We start from the raw sequence: 24290 nt of genomic DNA on the forward strand, positions 1-24290 counted from the left end.
AAATCATACACTTTTCGAGACTTTGGTGGGATTAGATCCTGAAGAGAGTTTGCCGCGATCTGCGTCAAATCTAGAGCGGTGCAATGCATTTCGTTTTCAATGGCATCAGACGTACGAGTACTTCAGTTATTCGCTAATTATAACAAAAATTAATTATCAAAACGTGAATAGCAAACGATTATAATTTACTATATGGGCCAGTTTACAGAAGCAAAATTAACTTTATCGTAATCAAATGCGAGATTAACTGAACACGTGATCAGATTGAACCAATCGAAGTTTGGGATTCATGGGTTAATCGCGCATTAAAATTTAATTCGAATTAAATATTTAATTCTCTTTCCATAAACTGGCCCCTAGTAACCCTGAATAACGGCCATCTTGCGCTATTTTTGATTTTGACATCTTGACATCCATAAACAGACACGCCCACACGGTGCGACTCGTGTTACAACACAGTGTATAATCGGTTAAATATGTATTGGGTAATAATTTCGTTATTTCGCTTTTTTTAGCTTTTTTTAATAGGGATAATTTAATTATCAAATATTTCGTGTAATTGATAAATAAATCGCGACAAATGCTTCAAATGACCTTGTACATTTGACTCGGTAGACTCGCCTGTGGACACTTCTACTCCTAGGACCTGAAGTATTTCTACTCTGCTCACAAAAAAAACCATCCACTTTTAACTGTTTCTATGGAGATACACAAAGGCGCGATTTTCCACCGCTTGAAGATAATTAATACTTTCATTATACATACCTAGATTTTTGTTAAATTAACTGGATTATTAGAACGAGATTTTTTCTAAAAAATTGTGGCACGCACTTTAATAATCTAGGTGGTAAATGTTTTATATTAATTATGCCAACGCTGGCAGCTGTATGTTTGTTATAAATTTAAATTTTTCACAACGTTATGTGTCCTAATAGTGTGAGTTAATTAATTTACTTTGTCCTTTCAATTAGCAATAACGCGACTACCATAGGTAAAATATCCATTGTTTGTTATAACTAATTAACATCAACTAATTAACATCATTTTCCGTAGGTAACTGAAACACAGCTTTCATCTTAGTTTGCCCTTCTAGCTACCAATTTGAAATTAAATAACTACACTGCAATTTCCTGTACCTCTGTCACTAGTTAAACCCCGAGCTTTCGTATAAACAATTCACATTTGATTCCCTGCAGATGCAAATTCAAACCGACTCGTGCACCCAACATTCACCTTGGAAGCCCATTTTGACCCCTCTGTGTATCGCACGCATGCAGATTAGCTCCCAATTTCATATACATAGATAAACGGCCGCCATCGACAAAATAATTTTGTCCGGAGCGAGGTCTGGAACGCTTTGTATCCGAATTAGGGTTATAGTTGATAAATATTCCGATAAAGGGGTAATGTGGGGTTTAGACAAGTGCCCGGGGCAGTATTCCTGCTCTATAATGTTGATGTAAACCCTCAGATACTGATGACGGTCGGAAGAATTTTGAGTCTTAAGAGACCCTGAACGCCGGAAATTATCTGTTCTAATCCGTCCGCTAAGCCGCCGCCGCCACCTCCACCGGAGATATACAGGGCGATCGAATCTCCCCGAGTGGAAACAAAGCCGACGACGAGCGAGAGCGAGGGAGCGAACTCCGAATTGTTATTGTGGCCCGGGGGTTGTTTGCAAACTGAACTGCAGCCGCCGATTCGCATCACATGCGCTTCTGATTGATTTCCCTTGTTCGGAATTTCTTAGTGCTCATTACAAATCCCTGGTGGATCAATAACGGACTATAATACCAAACTAGACTAGATACAAAACAACAGTGACAACATTAGGTAACGGAATCACTTTCTCATCTTCTGCTTCTCCGCGGCTTTGGCCTCTTGGTCTCGTCGCTTCTGGTTGTACTTGTTGAGTCTTGCACGTTCTTTGGCCAGCGGAGTCTTCTTGTAGAACTTGAGGAACTTTTTGTACTCTTTGTCGGTGATGGGGTCGACGTTGATCAGTTCTTCGTACAGCTCTGCTTGCCTCAAGGGGTTGTAGCTGAGCTGAATTATCCTTCTAGGAGTCATGATCTTTTCGGCGACTTGCTTCAGAACAGGCAAAGGAAAATGAACGGTCAGTTTGGCCAAACAAGAGAGGTCGATGTTTCGATCGACGCCGTGGTAAGGCATCAACAGTTCCCTCCAGTAAAGATAAATGCTTCCGTAGTCGGGTCGAGGCATCAAAATTATCTAAAACAAACGCTTGTCTAAGAGTTAACAAGAAGCCTAACCAAGGAAACCCTTTCGAAGGTTTTCTTCATTTTCGCCTGTTTTCCCAACCAAGGCTGGCCGCTAATCCCAAAAACCATGACCCTATCTTCAGGCTTTATCGGCTTTACGATGCCCTTAAACAATTTCTTTCCGATTCTTCGAGGGTCCAGATGTTTTTCAGCTTTCGGTATTTTCTTACAAAATATCCTTTCGGCAAGTCCGACGTATATCACCGAAGGTTGCAACAATCGCGACATTTTGCTGACCAGATGCAGCAACATCTTCATCCCCTGGACAGCACGAAAACAGTTAAATAACCCCACGCTTCATATTTCCCCAGCTTTACTTTTTTCCCGGGATATTTTCCTTCCAAAATCTCTGGCGACAAATCAAAAAGCACGCTTTGACTCTCTGTGAACACTGCATTGGCCAAAAGATGTTTTCCGCTTTGTCTGGGTCCGACCAACAACATCGACCTCGGCTTCTTCATGCCTTCGGTGCTCAACGGAGCGATGCAATTAATTTTCACCGCTTGGCGGACATCCCCTAGAGTGGCGGGCGGATCAAAACCCCAATTTCGCTTTTCCCAATTGCTGTAACTGAAATCTCCTTTAAACTCCTTGAGATATTGCTTCTTGTAGGGGTGAATGATTCCGTTGTCGACCAGCTCTTGGAATAAATCTTCGGTGTCTCGATTTTTTGTCATGTCCTTTTTCCCTTTCTTCTTTTTCTTCTTCTTCTTTTTCTTCTTCTTCTTCTTTTTCTTTTTATACTTTTTGCCCTTTCTCCGAGCTCGATCCTTCATCAAAGCTTCTTCCAACATTTCTAATTCCAACCTGCAAAATAACACACGCCACTTTGACCACACTAAAATTTACCCATCAAAACCCACCTCATCATTTCATCCACTTTCTTTCTCAGCTCTAATTGCATTTCGTAACACTTTTCCTCGTGAATTATGTCCATGTAGTGTTTTTCATCCTGATTGTCTTCATCTTTTCTGTCGTCAAAAACCCCATGGTACTCTTCGACAGCTTTATGGAACGGATCTTGGGCTCTAGTCGGTTCATATTCGAGCTCAAAATCCCAAGGCTTCAATTTCTTCTTTTTTTTCCTCGCCTTCTCCTTTCTTATTTTTTCTTTCTCTTTCTTTTTCTGCTCAGCCTTCATCTTTTTCTGTTTTTCTTTCTCCGCTTTAATCTTCTCTTTGCCCCGTCCCTTGTCTTTGACTTTCTTCCTGCGTTTCCTTTCCACTTCATCTATCCACTCCTTGGGAGTCATCGTTTCTCCGCGCACCACCACAACCGTTCCTCCTTTCTCTTCCGGTGGATACTTGTCAAAATTTTTGACCTGGGTGTACCACTGATAAAACCACTCCCTGATCTCATCCCCGATATCTTCCATCAACCTCGGACCTATCACTCTAAACACCCTAGCTCTCTCATTCAAATTTGCATCTATGTACTCCTTGATTCTCTGATCTCTGAGATCGCGCCGCTTTTGCAAGTTGCGCTCCAGTTTCTCGAACTCCTCATGAGACTTCCAACTTGGTTCGATCATCCCAATCAGAAATCGTCTCTCTTTCTCTTTTCTTTTCACCAGCTGCCTGGCACAGTGTCCTCGCCACAACTTCTGTATCTGAAGGGCTGCATATTCCTGTTCTTCTGGTGGAGGCTGAGATGAAGGCTTTTCACCTAAGCGAATCTTTTTTCTGTAGTTGTGCTCTTTCCACTTTTCTTGAAAGTATAACCTTGCCTGTCTGGCACGTTCAGCGATTTGAATCAGTGTCACAACACCTGAAATCTTCTCTTTCCACTTCAACTCTTCTATTTCTTCCTGCGTTAGTATTTTAACTTCTGGCACATATTTCTTGGGTCTTTTTCTACATTAAAAATAAAACAAAAAGATAGACGAAACGAAAAATTTAAACCACCACATATTTCTTATTACTTGGCTTTCTTTTCAGCTTCAGGATCTTCGGGAGGCTGTTCGACTACCTCTTCTTTGCTAGCTTCTTCTTCTGGTGGAGGAGGCGGAGGTGGAGGAGTATAAATTCGCTCCCCGTTCTAGAAAAAGAAAACAATTAAAATACTACTTAACAAAACCCACTTTACCTTGATTTTAGTCCAAAGTTCTTCAAAAGAAAAATGTCGCAAGTAGTACAAAATGGGGTCCAATATTTCTACTTGTTGTGGTATGAGTTTTAACTCGATCAAAGCTCCATCTATGTAATGGTATTCTGAGATGTCGATTTCCCTCATCTCTTCGCTCAGTTCATGCAATCGAATCGTTGCTGCGTCCATGATTTTTCTTACTATGATGCGTTTTTGGGGCTAGAAAAACAACAGAAGAGCGTAGATACCACTTACCATCAAATTAAGGTACAACTCACTTGAGCCATTTGATCTAAAATTGTCCCCAAATCTTGGACTAACATACAGTATTTCGCATAGAATCCCCCGACTAGATGACTCGCTAGATTTCTGTCTTTGATGTTTTTGTGGGTGGCAGCTACAAAACTTGCATCTCTTGCAATCAGGCGTTCCAGGTTTTCTCTGGTGCCTGCCCACCATTTTGAGTAGTATTCGTAAGACATTGTTCAGTATTAATTCACATGGCCTTAGGCAAGGGTCAAACATGTGATCTACTAAAATTTAGAATTTTGACTTGACTGACATTTCAGTTGTCGCTAAGATACGCAAAATGTCGGCTGTCTGAAACGTCCAGCGGACACACGCGGTGCACACTTTGTTATTAATCATTAGTTCCGCAGTGTGCGGCAAACCACGTTTTAAAAATCGACCAGAATGGCCTTCTAGACGCGCACTTTGGACCCCATCAGGAAGGTAACGTTTTGATCGCGATGTCGCCCACCTCTCGATGCTCTGAAAAAAAAACTAATTCTATCGAGGAATTTTTCTTCCTCCGACCACGATAAAGAGTGCATGATGGTATTTTAATTTTTATTTATTTTTTTGGTGCTCCTTCATCCTACACTGTTACAGACATGTTGATCGTGGAATTCCTCTGCGGGCCGTTCGAAACAATGGGTAGTCGGCCATGTTGACTACTCAAGAAGCCATATTTTGTCCTGGGGCGAGCCAAGTTGGACGCCCACGACATGTACCTGATCACAGAGATCAAGCCGCGCATTCCGGTATATTCACCGCGATCACTTGACCTACCCAGGGCCGGACTCGCGCAAAGCGCCCTCGGACAATACGGTAGCCCTGGGGGTGTCAAACGCCCAATAAACGACACCGACTTACGGGACGGGATGGTGGCAACCATAAAGTCATCCGGCGTCGCCCGCAGAATATTTGAAAAATATCTGTCATGTTAATTTCCGTATTTTTCTAAATTTTGTCAAAGGCCCATTGCGTGAAGAGAAACATTTTTACTGACAAGATTCAGTATCCGAAATTGACAGTAAAATTACGTGGCCGTAACTGTACCAGATGACTTTTAATGATTAAAACAAATTTAGTGGGTTGGTACTCCCGAATAGGTACCTAATTGGTACCTACGCCTAAAGAGTTGTCTTGATTCGCTTTCTATGTTAAGATTCTAGAAATAAATACATAATGACAATTTGGTTTATTTTGACTTTTGAACTGTCATTTTTTAATGTGACGGTCAAGTGTACCACCCTAAATCGTAAATGTGTTGCCAAAATCCTGATCCTGATAGACCCTGAATTTTAGAGTTCATTGGTTTACATTTAAATTGTCAAAAAAATGTTAAGGTCAAGAACACTTCAACGAACTTATGATTTCCTGCTTTTAGACATTCGTCAACTTAATAAATAACGCGTCTAACCAAAAAATATCTGGCAACATCAGAGAAATTGGTGATTAGGTATTATAAACAATTGTTATTTCTCATAACCTCAAACTGTCAGAATTAATATTTAGTTAGTTTTTGTAGCTAAATCTTAAGGCCGGTGTGCATTCTCATGGCCAACTGCGTCGACAACCATTTTGAAATCTAATAAATTTGGTAATGTTTTGTAAAAGTTCTGTCATTGACAGATTGAAGCATTTAATTTGTCTTCAATAATTTTATTCCTCATATAATAAGTATCGGGTATTCATTTTAAATTTCCGGTCAGTTGGCCTTGAAGAGTGGATTGTGAACGCACCACTCGTGTAAAAACACAAACAAGGGTAAGATTTAAACAGCTGATCCGTGATCTGTAACCCGTAGTGCGTTCACAATCGACTCTTCAACGCCAACTTTGACCGGAAATTTAAATGAACACCCGATACCTACTATGTATTTAATTATGAATTAATGCGTCTATACCAGTACTTGTGGTTAATTCAAGAATATATTTGATGTGTACCTACCTTAAATGCAAAAGTATCTCCTTTAGTAAAAAAAACTAAGTTCTCAACAATTTAACAAAAACAGAAAGATAAATTTTACTCTAATAATTAATTAAAAACAAACTAATTATTTACACATTATCGTCTATTTGGAAAGTTCTGCTTTGAATGATCATTACACTAGCTTTTAACTGTTATGTGGTTTTAAACCCTTTCACTTGTGGATTATGATCAAATTTTGTGACATCATCAAGTATACTAATTTAAAGAAAGTAGGTACGTATTAAACAATGTTCTAATAACTATAAATAAAACAAATTAGGCGAAACGCTCTATTTTATTTGCTTACATCATATGTAGGTATTTCGAGATTTTTTTTAAACAAGATTTTGAAAATCATAATTTATACCCTATGATACCCTAATGATTGTGGTGCGGCGACTAGATTTGTGTGAATTTTGAGTAGCTGTGTTTCGTGTTTTGTTCTTGTAAATACCAAGAATTCGAATTTGGTTGGTCTAGATCTGTCGGTCGTGCAGATGTATTGCGATATGGTCCAGTTGGATAGAGTTAAGACGTTTTTAATAGTCGGTTGTGGATCCGCGTTGTGTTTAATTATAACGTAGGTCCGTGTAATTGTGGTTGGGGTGATAAATGGCGAGACTCCCCCTAGATCCGGCCCTGGAGGTAAACTATTCCTTCCCTATAAGTTATGAGGAGATGCATAGTACGGCGTACACCCACAGAGCACAGCACGGCGAAGTAAATCAAAAGATGAAATTGCAGGTTTGTAATCACGGTCGCCTATGGCACGTAACTTGGTGAGCCAATCGCTGAGCCGGCATCTCTCGCTCTGGCCAATGGCCGCCAGTCTTACCCCCGGCCTACTCCGACTAGCCAAAGGACTCTTCACATCTACTATCACACACACAGTGCCTGGAAACCTGCCTAAAACCAACAATCGACGATCAACTATGTCCTGATCCGACGGCCGGTCCAAGTGTGCTGTGCTCGACAAACACGGCCAACCGCGATCTGTGATACCTATCGTTTTTATTGATAATAAACAAATTGTTCATGTGATCGGGCGCATGCGTCCCAACCGCGCTTTGTGGGTGATTTTTTCGTCAATTTTGTGCACAGTTTTTGGATTATGGAATGATGTCACGGTTCTATCTTAACTCTAATTCGTCGCTAGCGAATTACCAGCAATACGAAGTAAGTCACGATGCGATTTTACACCGATCAGTCGGACAGTTTTTTAACGAAATCACCGTAATCTGGCCCGTCACGTGAGCCCTCCCCACAGACCCTACCCTGTAATCAGGGAAGATGACCGTCGTGTGCACTGACATTTCCTTTACGCGGTCCTCACTTTTTCTTGGGCTGGCGACTGTACAAAAAATATTCGTCAAGTCGGGGTAATTTCGTGGGATTAATTTTATGTAAAAATATGCTAATAAAAAATGAAAAAATTGTACGTTCTGAGGTATGGATATAACCACCAAGGAACACCTGTTGTTGTCCGGTGAACGTTGTTGAGAGGCTGAAAGCTAATTATCTACATTCCACCCGACCTCATCAATTAAATATGAGCCCAGAACACATTCTACACGGTTATTGTTGCTCTTGTAAATGCCTATCACGACTACCAAATGCTACCAACTTCGTTATACAACACATAAAAAATAATTAGAGCGATACCCGACATCGCGACGGTACACCCCGCGACACCTTACAAATACCCTAATGTTCGCCTAATTAGATTTGTTAACGTCGTCCAATTCGTAAAAAACTGCGCGGCCACATAAATCCCTGATTTGAATTTTTATTGGCTAGTTTTTTTCTGGCCACCTACGTCATTTTGAGTATAATTTTTTAATTAAATTTTTGATTGAGATTGCGTTGTCTTGCGTTATTTATCGTTGCTCTGAATTAGAAATGTCGATTTTAAATCAAATTTGTAACGGTCGCTTTATCAATAACCCAAACATAACTGCCCGAGGCTAGTTTTTTAATGCCCAAAAATAGGATAAATCAGCGGAATTTTAATGTCCCTGCTGTTCGCTTTCATAAACCATATATAGATAATAATTTCTGATGATCCTGCTGATTAATATCTTCCTCGAATAGCAATTTTGAAAAGCGATTTACATATCCTCCGAACCTAATTTATGAATCAACGATTACGAAACAATAAATACATATATTTTTTGCCGTTTTTTTCATTTTCAACAGAATATCGCTCTGAGGGTTATTCGTGTATTTTTATTTTAATCACATAATTTAATACCATCTTTCTATTTTCTGGTATTGTACTTGCTCATTAATGATCGGTGATGCACAAACGGATAGAGATGCATTCCAAACATTATTATTCGTTTAATCAATGTATCCTTATAAGACTATCTTGTGTTACTACATCCACTCAATTGCTGCCAGCCAACAATAATTTATTGTTGTTAATTAATAAATCTTGATTTAAGAACCATACTTTGTTTATTAATTTTATCACATCCATTGCTTTATTTATCCAATTTTAATAGTTTCTAAAAGCATACCTATTCATGTGCAATTAAAAAAAGTTTTGTTAAATTTATCGATAATAAATAATATAACAAGACCTTGTTTTTTAATCGGATACATTTTTTTATTTCACAATAGTAGTTTATTTGACGAGTTCTTGTGTAAATTGTGGTTTTTTGGCACGAGTGGGCCAGTTTAAAACGCTCGTTTCACTCGTGTTTTAAACTGGCCCACTCGTGCCAAAAAAGCCCAATTTACACACGAACGAGTTGAATAGAACGTTTTTTTGTTCGACGAGCCCCTTAAAGGCTCAAAATCGCTTGATATCTTTAAAATTAGCTTGACGTTTCGTTTTGACAAGTGGTGACATTTATCAAAATCCGTTCACATAGGAGAAAATTCTCAAATTCTGACAGTGTCGAACAAAAAACACTTTTTGGTGATAAATTTACAATCCGATCGAAAAAAACAAGGTCGAGTTATATTTGTTGAGATTATTTCCAGAACAAAAAAAAAAAAAAACAACAAACAACGCCAATATCTTATTTTCATTAAATTATAAAATGAACTGTCAAATGTGACAAGAGGAAGCGAATTTTTATCCGAGATAAACAAAAATGATTGGTTCAAAAGTCAAATTCTCATTGGACCATTGTCTGTGTTGCTATAGTGATGGAAATAATCAAAACAAAATTGATTTTTGAAAACGACCAACGACACTTTTTTGTTTCTATTCACCTTAAGAAGCTTAAATAACCCATTAATCAGAAAATCAGAAATCAGAAATTTTATAAATTACTTCTTTGAGGTTATGTTGTTGCAAAGAGATATGTCAAACTTATTTGGTGCTGTCTTTATGTCCACACTGTATTTTTTTACACTCATATACACTTGTAAAAATATATTCTCAGCGAGTGAAAAATAAAAATATAAAAAGGCATCTTCGTAAAGTGCAAAAAATTCAGTTAATGATAATTTAGAGACTTCACAAGAAGTTGCAATTTTTCGTGATGTTAAGAGGTCCTAAATAACGAAACACTTGCAAAACAGAGAAACCGCAAGAGGTCTTGCGTTTGCGGGCATACATTATGCCCCTTGTATGTAGATTATTAATTGTCTGTCAGAAATAAATATTGGAAGTGGGTGTTTCAATATATTCTGTAAATAAGTTTCGCTGCTGCATGTGTACTCTGAATAGAGATAAAGTAAGAACATCTTAAAATAGAATAAACACTGTTAAATTTTGACGTGTATTGCGCCCAAAAGAGAAAGTCTACATTTCGGTTATTTTTAAATGTTAAACGAAATAAATTGTTCCCCGTTTTGGTTTTAAACTAGCCGATGATTTATTAGAGGAACTGTCTCAATACTCATAAATTATAGAAAATGTGTTACAACCAAAACGATGTGTGCTTTGCATGTAACTGTCACTAATGTAGATTTGTAATGGATGATAATGGCGCATATCTCTGTTACGAAAAGTTATGAGCGAAAGAATTTACGAGAGAGCGGACAATTATGAAATGACAGATATTCCACAAATTACCAACTGAATTTATCTTTATAGTTTACATTAGAGTTTACCAGAAGTAAAAATTAATAACTTTGTAAGTAGTGACCAAACGTATGTAATTACCTACTAATTTAGTAAATGATTTATTATAGTAATAATTAATATAAAGACAATTGTTTTTGAATGTCTACCGCTTTTTTATTAAGTAATTAATTTCAAAACTGTCAAACCAATATACCTACCTACGCTTTGTAACTAAACCCTACATCTTCTTCTAAATATGTTGAGGGTAATATTAGTAATTTATTTATAAGTATTTTAAAATGCCTTTAATTGAAAATTTGTATAAGTACAGGGTAGTTGACAGGTAACAGATTCTTGAACGAAATTTTTAAAAGATTTATGTTTTCCGTTCTTTCAAATTATTGAATTATTTAGTAACTTTACCCAATATACTCACGTGGGAAGTTGGCTATTGGATTTAGGTATTTTAAGGTGTGGTTTGTTACTAAATGTACTAAACGTATTATACCGGACATGCATTCGTAGAATTTGTCAAACCATTTTTGATCAGATTTTATTTAAACGCCCGATAGGTATTATGAAACTTCAAGAATCAAATTCGTTTTTTTGAAAAACAACTTTGCTTAATTGTCTAACTAAATTACTATAGTTTTATAATTTTTGAGGAAACGAATGCTTCAAAAATTATAGACCAGTCGATAGGTAGTTTTACCCTACAAAGTGTGGCGGAGAAATGATATTTGGTAACTTTATAGACATAAATACCCATGTACTTAGATAAAGTGTCCATTTTGCACATCTATCTCAAGGAAGCCGGTGATTTTATTCAGGTGAGAAACTACAGAGAAGAGTATTTTTGCCAATAACGCATTTAGGATTGTCCTTACGGTAAAAGCTATTTAGAAAAATTTTGTATCTAGATATGTTTTAAATTTTGAACTCTCCATAATCTCTTCCATAAAAATTTCTCTACGACCAATAGTTTCTGAGATGTGCCCCTTAATATTACGACATAAGGCCTAAATGCATTTTCGGTCATGTCGTTTGTTGAATTAGCTCTACTGTTGCATTGATTTATTATGTATGTATGTATATTTGGTACCTATACAGGTTTACAAAGTAATCCGATTTTTATACATTTCCACTAACTATTTATTTATTAATTTCCAGCAATACACATTTTTCCGCATCTAAATACAATCATATTTACGACGGTACCTGTAAAATTACAATTAAGTACCTACTTGAAAATTCCAAAAGTTAGAACAGTTTGAAATTTAATGATAAAATGAACTTTGAAAAAAACATTATTTTACGTTATTTTAAGTTTTTAAAATTAAGATCGAAAAAATTCTATCGTGGAATCCAGAGGGTGTGATACTTTTTTTCACAAATGTTTTTGGAAATTTTTTGGACTAGATATGGACAATCAGGAATCAGTACTATTTTATTATTGTTTATATGATTATTTTGTCTTTTGTATTTATCTATAATTAAAAGTTATACATTTCAAATACTAAGCTAAGAATTAGTTAGTTATAATGATTACATATTAAATTAAATTAAAAAAAAAATAACGAAACTAGGTTCCTAATTAAGCTAATGCGTCGTCATTTCGTTTTGATTTAAAATATTTCTATATTTTACTCCAGTATCTAACAATATCCTTCACAATAATATAATTAGTTAATTAGTCCTACCTCGTAGAGGGATATCCTACCTGGTTTTTCCCTTGTCCCAGAATTTTATTTAAAGGCCACTAACATTTCAGTTCTAGTAACAAGCACAAAAACTATCTAAAACGGATATTTAACAGCGCCACTCTACCTACACCGCTCCCATAAAACTATATTTAAAATATTATTCAATTTTAATAACTCTTCAAAGGTCTTTAATTATTTAATAAGGAAATACAACTTCGCAATCTGTATTTAAAGACTATATGTCTCTCGCATAAAATATTCACTCAGACAGGTGTTATTAATCAGATAAAACAGATTTCGCAGTTGTCATTTAAACGATTGTACAATAGCAAATAACATGGAATTACGCACACATACCATTACACTATGTGTATAGAATTTTAATTCGACATAGTTTACAAGTTAAGCGATGTAAAATGCTAACAATGAAAATTAAAACAAATGTTACTGCGACCGACTCTGTGCTTCGGGCTAGCATTCGGTCATAAACTTTTCATCATAAATGTAATGTTAACGCACTCGACTTGTAAATCATTTCCCAATAAAATCTTAACCAACGACCATCTTATCAACAACACTGTTCTCGTACCAGATAAATCATTTCCGTTGAAAGATTTTTTGTCAAAATGTGATTTAATGCTCGTTCTGATTGTCTTTGCTACATCGGTATCGAAACAACTTTCTCGAAAATAGTCACACACAAATCGGTTTCTGTTATTAGCTTTTTTGGAAACAATTATTGTGACTCTTTCTGTGCAAAATATTTTCAGTGATTTAGTCAACAATGTTTTGCTGAAAAATTTCTAATCTAACGTTCTCAGGAATTCCGAAACCAAAACAAACAGATATTATGTACCTTTTAATAAAAAAAACACCACCTGTTGATTTAGGGGTGCAATAATACGAGTACAATTTTACTAAATTTAGGGTATTTAATGATATCTATTTAAAATTTGAACGTGTTATTAAAATGCTTCGCAAAGTGAGACATCTATTAAACTCTCAAATTAGTTAATAACATAATTACATAAACATTTTTGTTTTATAATACAAAAATTTCCGATAATATTGCGGAATCTGGAAAAGTGCCCCGAATGCTTGCAGCGTTTCCACGTTGAATGGCAAGGGAAATCCTCTCGAAAAGGAATTTCTTTGATTTTGAATCGCCTGATTCCGCGATAAGTCGGTTTCCGATGACATTAATGAAATCGATGGCTTCTTTGCACCAAGGGCCTAATTAGTTGTTATTAACTTTATTTTTCACTCTAGGTCAAAAGTGTATAATGTTGCCAGTTCTATTTTGGGTGTAAATTGCGGTGTTGGTGGTTTTTTGATAAGAAAACAGATTGTACCTTGAATACGAATTTTTGTAAAAAAATTCTTCTGTCTAGATTTTGGTAAAATGTTGCTATTTGTGTCAGAACTTGACTTTGATAATCAAACGACAGTTAAATAAACTGTACTATATTTCACTATTTTTATGCATAAAACAAGTGTTTATGGTAGCAGTAAAAAAAACTAAAGAGCTTTAAAGAAATTTCCCATTCGAGAAAAAAGTATTACTTTATGCACTTGTTGCATAATAGTTATTTACGAAGTGAGTGCGAGAAGACATTTTTCACTTGAGGCACGAGCGACAATGGAGCGAGTGCTTTATTTGCTCGAATGTGCCGAATACGTCTTCTCGTATCCAAGTTCGTACAATATTTTTTGAAACGAACATTATGTGTAATTTATCGCATACCCTTTGTGAATAGGATGGCGGTTGTCCATGCGCTTGCCAAAATGTCAATCGAATTAATAGCGATTATTTTCTCTCTTTCGAAATTAGTGCACGAACGTCGATTTCGCGCACTCGTGCTTCAAAGTGGCCTGCGACCGCATAGTAGTGCGTGAACATCGATTTCGCGCACTACTATGTCATTTTGAAGGTAGTGAGTTCAAAAATTACTAATTTGACCATAATACTTTTTGAAAATATGTATTTTATTGTCTTTTTACGAATTTATTTAGAAATTTATGTATAATAATAATAGTTACATACATTTATAAAATGTATATAAATTGTTTTGCCATATCACGCGATGTTTTTTTTTTCTATAAGAATTAGTCAATTAGGACATCCTAGGCACGATATTGGCGCCTTATTAAATAACAGGTGGTATTTACAGGATTTTTTAAAGATTTGTTATTAAAGTTCTTTCTAACGAATATAGTTGGTGTTACTTTGAGGAATATTGGCAACCTCTCTGGTTGCCATTTGTAACTCCAAACAACATTAATTAATGATTGTCCAATTAAGGAGTGGTTATTGTATGGAAATGACCACATTTTATTATACAAGTGATATTGCATCTTGTCTTGCGAAAAATATAGTTCAAAATGTAAATAAAACCTTCCAGATACTGTAATTATTTTAATGATAAGTTGTTCGGTGTGGAATAAAGTTGAAGGGGGCGAGTGCAGGTGTGAATTTCGAAGGGGGTCCAATTAGACAATCGAGATAAGAGATTGTCTCTGAGATTCGTCAAATAAACACTCAATTAATTAAATTACATAACATCGGCCACGTAGAAAATTTGTTCGGGAATAATTACCACATCAAGTCGGATTTAATTGATATGAACGATTATAACGGTCGTATAAATGTGATTTTTATTCATGAATAAACGATAAGTCATTGCTTTCCGACTTATAAAAGGAACTGAAGTCGTACGAAAGTGGCCATAATCACATGTTATCGTCGTTCACGTATCCATTTAGTTGATGTTAAAGCTACTGACGAGCCATTGAGACGACCCATATCATGTTTTATTCATGCCGTCATGGGCGCTGGTATTCGTTAAATATAGCCTGAAAGGTCCAGGAGACAGTCCCATTGAATTTTTATGGTCCAGAGTCGAAATCTGGGAATATCCTATTCTACCCACCTGCGAAGCTGTAATTATCGGAACAACCCGAGAGCTTTTCGAATTCCGACACCCTCAATCATTTCGCAATTTGTTATACCTAATTATTAAATAACTTGTTTCAGATTTTGTTTGATAAAATTTGTTCGGAAATTACAGTCATTTCGACCGGACTAATAGCTATCATTACGCAAAATTCTGCGGAATTTACTGGACTGTTTAACAAAAGTGCCCTTGTTTCTGTGAAATTCGGCGTGATTTATCGGTACGAACGCTTCGATCGTGAAACTAAATTGATAAATGATAAAATGCCACAATCGTTGCGAATGTGTCCCTCGTTAAAGGATATGTCGTTTAGATAGCATCTCCCAAAGCCATTAGACCTTCTTGCGTACTGAAAGAGAAAGGATTTGAAAACGCGGACTTTACAGTAAAATGTTAATTATTTTAATTATGATGCAGCGAATCGTTTCTAATTTCACGCACTGGTTAACGACCCGCAATTCGCATAATTTTAGGCAAGATCTGCCATTACGGTGTTATTTAAACGGTTTTTGTGTTAAGTAGGCCGTAATCAAGGGATTTTTCATGTGAATTTTTCCGCAACGGGGAACAATCACTTACGTTGCGATATCGCTTTGTCGGCATTATCATCACATTATCATAATGAATTAATTATGTTGAAATTACAAGAGCACATGCGGTTCAGAGGCGTTAATCAATGGTCACGGGTGCTATTTATTAGTCCCTGTAGAAATAGGAACAAGTTCCGTTTTTTGCCTCTCCGGGCGGTTTGTTATTCAAAAGGGCGGGCCTGAATTACAAACACTTTAAAAGAATTACTGGAGTAAATATTTTTTCGTCTTAGATTTTTAACCATGTTTACTAGCGTTACAGGCTTTTTAAAATTTGTTAGTGAATCAAAATCGTGTCCGAAGAAAGGTCAGATTCTGTATATCTTTCTCTCTTCTTTTGTGTCCGTGGAATTTTTCGTTCACGATAATTTTTACAAAAATGCACCGATCTGAATGTTTATTATGCAAAATGTTTATCTCGTTCAGTAAGGACTCCAGGTCAACAGATTTTGATGCCAATCGATTTAGCGGTTTTGGAAATACAGTTTCCAGTTTTGTACATTTTTTTTCCTTCACGATAACTTCTGAAAAAATGCCCAAATTTGAATATTTCTTTTTGCAAAAAATTGTAACGGTAGCAGTACATAATAATATGTTACTTCTGGATCAGGGTGTGTGGCACGTGGAAAAATGATGCACCCCAAAAATAACCAAATATCCACCAGAAATTGGGCACACGAAAAAACCGTTGAAAATCATCTTACCTTAAAAGCACCCCAAAAATATTGCACATCCGCTTGTTTTTGGACACCCCAAAATGGATTTTTATTTCTGGACCAGATCAATTGCCACACGCAAAAATTGCAGAAAAACGGCCAAAAAAAGGATATGAAACAATTGAAAAAGACCTAAAATCCTTCAAAAAAACTCTAATTTTTAGACACCCCAAAGTACCCCAATATCTATGGACCATCAAAAATTTGGACACATGAAAAATGGTTAAAAATCACCCAAAATCAAGCATAATTACCTTTAAAACACCCAAAAACCGTTACAAAATCCCTTGTTTTGGCGCATGCAAAAATATTGAAAAAGATCTAAAAAAGATATGAAACAACCGAAGAAGGGCCAAAAACCCTACAAAATCCCTTGCTTTTAGACACCCCAAAAATGGGTTTCGCCATAAAATATTGGACCAATGATGTAATTGATAATTAAAAAAAAAACGATTGAAATCATCGAGAAGTCCAAAATTCATATTAAAATCCCTCATTTCTTTGAAACCCCAAAATTTCTTTTCATTATTGGACCAAATCAATTGAGAATAATGAAGAATCGATGAAACATTACAGAAAGTTAAAAAAAAATAGTTAGAACTATCAAAATCTAGACATCTTAAAAAAAAACGCAAAAAAAACTGAAGAAAACTCATTTCCCAATTGAAGAATAAAAAATATGTACCTACATATTATTTCTATAGGTACTTCTTCTGGAAAATTTAAAAAAAAAAAAAATCCCCCAAAATTATTTAGTAGGTACATTTGAAACATACATACAACAAAAATATCAGCAAAAATTAAGAAGAAAATCATCTCCCAATTGACACTGCCAACAGTAAAAAATATATCTATGTACTTATATTATTTCTAGCGCATCTACCAATGGGAGAACCAAAGATTATGCAAATTGTCTTCGGCCTAGGACGAAAAATAATGCTTTGACGAAAAAATTCCTTTTTTGTCCAGATATTCAAACTGAAAAATACTATGGTATAATCGACTAAAAAATATTTTTTTCTATAATTGATTCAAAAAATTGAAATTCACGCATAGTGCATGAAGTGGGTCATTTTCTTACGTATCTTTTTTTTTACATTGTTAGTAAGATCGAAACCATAGAAACCATACAAAACAGTGTGTGAAATGCAATTTCACGTATACGACTATTTCTGTTTTTCATTTCACGCACTGTTTTTTATTAGTTACCTAGCAACGTCACTGCATTGAAACTTCAGAGTTCCTTCAAAAATTTGAATTTTTAATTTCAATTTTTTGAATCAATTATAGAAAAAATATTGTTTATATTTCGTGCGGGAAGATGTTTTTGTGCATTCAAAGGCTTATACTGCCTCGACCTTCGTCTCGGCGTAAAAGACCTTTTCATGCACAAAAAACACTCTCTTCGCGCACTTAATATAAAAATAACTATTCTGTACTGTAATGCTTTAATCGATATAAGCAGGCCCGGACTGGGACCTGAAACCGGCCCGGGCATTTTATAGACAATCGGCCCTCTGAATCTCCACAAGAAAGCAACAAAATAACTACAAAAAATGTAAATTTTGTAAACCCTGTCCACTCATAGATTGCTTGACATAAATGTTACTAAAAATGTTCACTCTACGCTACAACAAATAGATCCGGGGCGAAATTTTAAAAAATGGAAAGAGCAAGTTTACACGTGATGTTTTATTATTATTCTGCATGTTTGCACTTAGGAAAGACGAAAGACGAAAGAAAACTTCAGTACAGTAGGAGTAATATATGTATTACGTTTTATTAATACAGGGTATTTCACGAGTAATAATGTGCCCGACGGAATAAAAAATGCAACCCACAATACATTTTCGAATTTCCGAAAAAGCTGGCTAATGAAATTAAAATATCCAGCTTTTTTCGGAAATGGCTAAACACAAGCAAGAGATTATTTAATATGTACTCCTATTTCATGCATGAACAAAAATTACCTCTGTATCATTTTCGATGTTTGTATGTAATTAGATTTTTGAGGCAGCAACTCACTTCACAAATTTAAAAAAATAAACAAAAAATCGCAACGGAACAGATCAAAACAGCAACACGGTCAAAACTAATAACTTTTAAAACCAGAGAATCGCGAAACAAAGCTCTAAAGATGAAAAATCGCAAATCTAAATGCTTAAACCACTTTGACAGAACTGACAATTTCAAATTTGAAATGTCATATAATTTATTTTTCGCGTGGGTTTCATAACAACCAATGAGAATCAATGGCGCGAATACTTCAAGGTATTACCAACACAATCTATGATACTTTCTTAATATTTTTAATGTTATGGTTTGGGGATTTTGTTATCTAAGGATATTTAAAAAAATGCATTCTATCAGTGGACGTAGTCTATCATATTTACTGTCATTTTTAATAATTCAAGTTAGTTAGTCAATGACTTCTGAAGAAGTTCACTGCTTTCAGCTACTTTATCAATAATTTCGTCGCAATCTAAATTCATCAGCAGATCCTTTTCTACCGCCATTAACATGAAAGAATTTAAGTATGTAATCGGAAGATAAGGTGCTCCTCATGCGATTTTTTATATTTTTTAGGGTAGAAAAGGATTTTTCACAAGCAACTTGACTCAATGATAACGTAAGCAGAAATTTGAATGCTAGTCCAATTAAAGTGTAGGCATTGGTCAACAGGTTGAATCTATGCAAAATTTTGAAGCAGCAAACTGTGCAAACATTTCTTCTTCTTGGTTTTCTAAAGACATTTCGTCATTACCTTCAGTATTATTTCCTTCTATTAAGATTTTATAATGTTCTAACTCAGTAGTTTTAAGTTTATCCCAATGCAATGCTAAATTTTTCAATTCAGTCCGCAAATTTTCACCTGTAGCTGTTTTATCAAATTTTAACAAGTGTCTACTTAACTCATCCAGTTCACCAGATTGAAGTTTATTATTGCGTATGTCAGGGCACCTTGTTCCTCACTATAGGTCAGCCACTTGCGTTTGGACCCATATTTGCGATATATGGCACTAATGTCTTGCTTTGGATGATATTTAAAAAAAAAATCGAGTTGTCCTTTTTTAGGATGCTTAAAATAATCAAACGAGACATCTAAATCTAAATGGCTGTCATCTTGTTCAGTTTGTTGCTCGCTTGCAGAAGGATGAGGAGGATCAAGGGCAGGGGTATGCGCATGGTGTGTGTTCACATTCTCTTGTTCAATTTCAATATGATCATGTAACTGTTGCCCAGTACATGACAGTTCTTGATCTTGAGACAAACTGTTAATATTAATTACTTCAGTTACCACCTCCGCCACTGCATCAGATGTAGATGTAGACGAAGACGACGAACACTTGAAAACACTTGTCAACTTGACACATTTTTGACCACTGGCTTCCAAAAGTTTTTGTTTCTTTAATCTGATTTTCTCTGCCCCCCGTTTGCGCTTTTTTTTGTTGTTCATTATTCAACTCACTAGTCACTAGATAGATACAAGTCCCTTAAACAAAAAAAGTATTTATGTATTCGTGGTGTGTGTTGTGAACTATATTAATTTATTCAAAAGAAAATAACGCTTTGTTGCTTTGATAAACATACTAGTAGATAAATGTAGGATATTAATACTTACTCAGTACTCACTCACTTAGTTGTTGTGCGCACACGGAACGATGTCTTTTTAAAGTTTATAATATAACACTATTTTTTTTTGTGTCTACACTATAGCAAAACAAAAAACCAAGAAAGCTTCTAGAACGTACCGGCGAGGCGGCTCAAAACTAAAAAGACTAAAGGATCCCTCACGCCCACACCACCGCGGAAATATTCGCACCGCTAAAGAATTCGTATCATATTGTTTACATGATAACAAATCTGCACGTTCGACTGGCAGGAATTTTTCTGCTTTCCGTAATTTGAGTCGATCATCTGGCTTGGAAATATCCGCGGAAATTCCTTTCTTCCTTATTTTTTTTAAATAGCAAAAAAATCAATGGCCGACCGATCGAGTCAGACCGGCGGCCGGCCCACCGGACATCCGGCCCATCGGGCATTTGCCTGATCTGCCCTGTGGCCAGTCCGGGCCTGGATATAAGATACAAAGATACTACAATTTAAGTGTAATTTATTTCTCTTATAAAAAATATCTTTATTTTCCTTTAATGACTTTAATTACATATCTAAATGACCAGTTAAATGAGAGAAGAATAAAAAACAGTTAGTAAATGACATTTAAATTGGCACTCTTTAGTTTCTACAACATAATCTACATTTTTTTGTTAGTTACTAAGGTCTTGTATTTTTTTACTTGGAAATGTATACCAGTATTTTACATGTAGGTTAAAATTACCTAGGTGAAAACTTTACCAATTTTTTTGAAAAATTACATTTTTAATATAAAATTGTACTTGCAAAAAGATTTAAACAGTTTTCTTGTTCAGCCAAAGACAAGTTGAAAATTTTGATGACAGAGTAATTGATCGGGTTTCAAAACGCTGAAGCCGTCCCTAACCCACAATCGCCGATTTAAATTAAGTTAAATTACGATTTTCCACGGTACACTGTAATTTCAAAATTAATGCATTAAACTGATTAGTGATCGTACAATCCTCGAAAGCAGGAAACGAGAAGGATTAAAAAAAATCCGCCTACGCTATTCTTGAAGAGGAAACCACATCGCCCCCTGCTGCAGATTAAGATGTAAATGCGGCTATCACCCGCGAGATGTCCATAGTAGCGGATGCTGCGTGTACCACTTATCTCACAATTTCAGTAACACGCCTGCAGGTGGCGCGCCGTCACGAAATCGAAATTATAATCCGGTTGCTGAAAGTCCTGAAACCAGATTTACCTCTTCACCAACCATAAATCTCTCCATCCGTTCCGAGAAAATTTGATAAAATTTATTGGTGTACCAAAAAGTGGGTTTTGTTAATTTATTAGATAGGATATTTTAATGGGTAGTAAAACGACACAAAAAATATTTTTAATACCGTTCGACTAATGATCGATGAGGCGTATACGCTAATTTGCAGTGGTGGACGAAAATATTATCTTGGGCAGATTCGTCGTGGGTTGTAAGAAATGTTTTGGTGCGTGAATTGCTAAATCATGGCTCAAAATCGTGAATCGGTATAATTGCTGCAATTACGCAATTACGTTACAGGTGCTTCGATACGAAAATTTCTTTCACTGTATATGGGCGTGTGATGGAGTTGACACCAAAGATCACCGACGACCAAGTTTCACCAAAGTTGTACAGGTACAGGTGGACCAAAAGTCACCGTACCGAAAGAGAATCCAATTAGAGAATTATTTCATTTCTAAAATGTGTCTGATAAGTAATAATTGATAACGGCTTGTCTCCAAAGTTTTCATTTTTTTAAAACTAAATGTACGTCCTATTAAAAAATGATAATCACAACTGTATACATTACGAAACATTTGTAATGAGTATTTGAATAGTTTAAGACATAAGATATTTTAATTTGACATGCATATTATAAGAAATATGTATGCAGCACAACTTAATCATATTTCAACAGAATTAACCTTCGCTCGTAGAGTTTATTGGAGTATAAAGTTTTGTAATTTGGGAATTTTAAATGATACTAGATAAATAACGTTATTTTTTGGCCTAGTGAATTACTTTTAACATTGCTTGTGCAATAAATAATCTGAAATTCTGACTGCGTGGCTTGTTCCTTTTTAACTTTAAAATGTACGAGTAGGGGAACCCGGGGCAGAACGGGGTACTTAACACTTGGCATTTTATATTAGGACTATTTTTGGGAATTAAAACACGCTTTTGGCATAAACAAATTCTTTGGTATTTATTCTTTACATTTAACCATAGAAATAAAGAAAATATTAGAATATTTAAAAAATTAAGCTTGTTTTTAAAAAAATTGCACATTGCCCCATCTCGCCCCGTCCCTGGGGCGGAATGGGGTAGGTATTTTACAGTTCATTTATTTTGGCAAATTTCACAAATAAGGACTACTTCGTCGTCTTCGCTATCAACATCAGCACAGGAGGTGTGGGCCCACTTCTTACACGTCACGCAGCTTATCCAACCTTCAATGGACTTAGAATAAAATTCCCCACAATACAAACACTCAGCATCATCTCCACTTTCATCACTAGAATCATCATGTTGTTTCTTCCATTTCTTAACTCTTTTGTTCTTATCTATTTGTTCTTTGTTTTCTTCGTTCATACGTTTATGGATACTTTTCTTTGCTCGGCTATTTCCGTTCCGCCCCTGCCCCGTTCTGCCCCCGTCTCAATTTTTACGTTATCAAACAACAGATGGTGTGAGAGTGACTAAATTAACCGTATTACTAACTTAAAATACTCGTTAATAATCCCTTTATTCAAACACACTCTAGTTTATAAGCTATCAATAGCTGTAAGATACTTACCTTTAATGGAAAATCACCAAATCTTGTAACGAAACCAAGCAAACGTAAAGAAATTTGTACACTGAACAAAAAAATGTGATGAAATGGTAGAAACGAATCTGCAACAGTTTGCAGGAAACTTCTGAAGTAAGTAGTTGTCGCTTGGGTCAGTACCATAGAAAAGTAAATAAAGGTACTACCCCGTTGCGCCCCGGTACCCCGCCCCACCCCGGGTTCCCCTACCTACATTATTTATTAAATAAATGTGTCTATGAAAAAAGGCATCACAATGAAAATTGATAGTCTTGTCTTAGTTGACACAATAAAGATTCATTCATTGTGAAAAACCATTGTATTTTCTTCTTAGAGGAACTTTTAAATCGAAATTTTACCGGCTGTTAGCGTTTTAATTCGCCGAAACAAGCTACATGCTTGTCATTACAAGTGACAGCTGACAACTGACATAAATTTTGTCCATTATAATAGATAGTAAACATAATTGAGAAATTCGAATTTTATGTTGTCGGTATAGATTTGTCACGCACTTGGTGTTAGCAATAATTACTAAAACATGTCAGTTAATAAGGTGTGATTGTAACCTTTCAAATCATTTATCAGGTGTCATAATAAGTAACTAGACTTGTGAAAAATGAGAAATTCTAAATAAAGTTTTTCTGCACAACCTTTGTAACGGGTGACTATTAAAATTTTCACTTAGGGTTGGCTACGGATCATTCTTTGTTTTCCGTTGCACCTTAGACACTGACAAGTTTCAAAAAAGTTTCATGTTATGCTGATGCCGCGTAAAATTTATAGGTTATGTTTCAATTGTACTGACTGACATTTGTCGTTCGTTGGTCGTTCTTGCGTGTGTCTAAAGTAACAGAAAAAATAAAAACTCGTTCAAAGCCAACTTCAAGTGAACATTTTAATAGTCACCCGTTATAAAGCATTAATTTAATCCTTCAAGGGAGGAGCCAAGACAGAGCCCACTAAGTTAATTTATTGGCAGTGGGATTTTCTTTCTCAACGCTAGTAACTATGCTTCTTTTTCAAGTACATACATATCGGGTGTTCATTTAAATTTCCGGCCAAAGTTGGCGTTGAAGAGTCGATTGTGAACGCACCACTCGTGTAAAAACACAAACAACGCAAAAACTGAAGTAAGATTTAAACACCAATAGCACAGAATAGACAACTGTGCCAATAGATACACATTATACAGATAAATTTTAATTTGTACAATGGCAGTTACAATTTATTAGATTTTACTTGATGTACCTATACTATT

At 35.7% G+C, this 24290-nt stretch overlaps 2 protein-coding genes across 2 annotated transcripts in view; one reads left to right on the top strand and one right to left on the bottom strand.

Annotated features, from left to right (window-relative positions):
• Window positions 1-1770: 1770 nt before the first annotated feature.
• Window positions 1771-4962, bottom strand: LOC138123809 (dynein regulatory complex protein 11-like). Its single transcript, XM_069038629.1, has 7 exons — window positions 4646-4962; window positions 4368-4586; window positions 4204-4319; window positions 3146-4135; window positions 2600-3089; window positions 2283-2543; window positions 1771-2232 (listed from the first exon to the last, which is right to left on the bottom strand). The coding sequence occupies exons 1-7, from the start codon at window positions 4847-4849 to the stop codon at window positions 1843-1845; spliced, it is 2670 nt and encodes an 889-aa protein (XP_068894730.1). The 5' UTR covers window positions 4850-4962; the 3' UTR covers window positions 1771-1842.
• Window positions 4963-7727: 2765 nt separating this feature from the next.
• TfAP-2 (transcription factor AP-2) overlaps window positions 7728-24290 on the top strand; it is a 62832-nt gene continuing 46269 nt past the window's right edge. The window contains exon 1 of the mRNA XM_069038499.1: window positions 7728-7799. Within this exon, the coding sequence (XP_068894600.1) occupies window positions 7740-7799 (60 nt within the window). The 5' untranslated portion in view covers window positions 7728-7739. The remainder of the gene's footprint in view (window positions 7800-24290) is intronic.

The sequence above is a fragment of the Tenebrio molitor genome, chromosome 2, assembly GCF_963966145.1.
Source record: "Tenebrio molitor chromosome 2, icTenMoli1.1, whole genome shotgun sequence".
In the NCBI taxonomy this organism is placed as follows: Eukaryota; Metazoa; Arthropoda; class Insecta; order Coleoptera; family Tenebrionidae; genus Tenebrio; species Tenebrio molitor.

Excerpts from the sequence above, each read along its gene's own strand:
- LOC138123809 (XM_069038629.1), bottom strand. The coding sequence starts at position 4,849 with ATGTCTTACGAATACTACTCAAAATGGTGGGCAGGCACCAGAGAAAAC. Across the intron at positions 4,587-4,645 it reads TTTTAGATCAAATGGCTCAA|CCCCAAAAACGCATCATAGT; the intron begins GTGAGTTGTACC and ends TTGTTTTTCTAG. Across the intron at positions 4,320-4,367 it reads AACTTTGGACTAAAATCAAG|AACGGGGAGCGAATTTATAC; the intron begins GTAAAGTGGGTT and ends TTCTTTTTCTAG.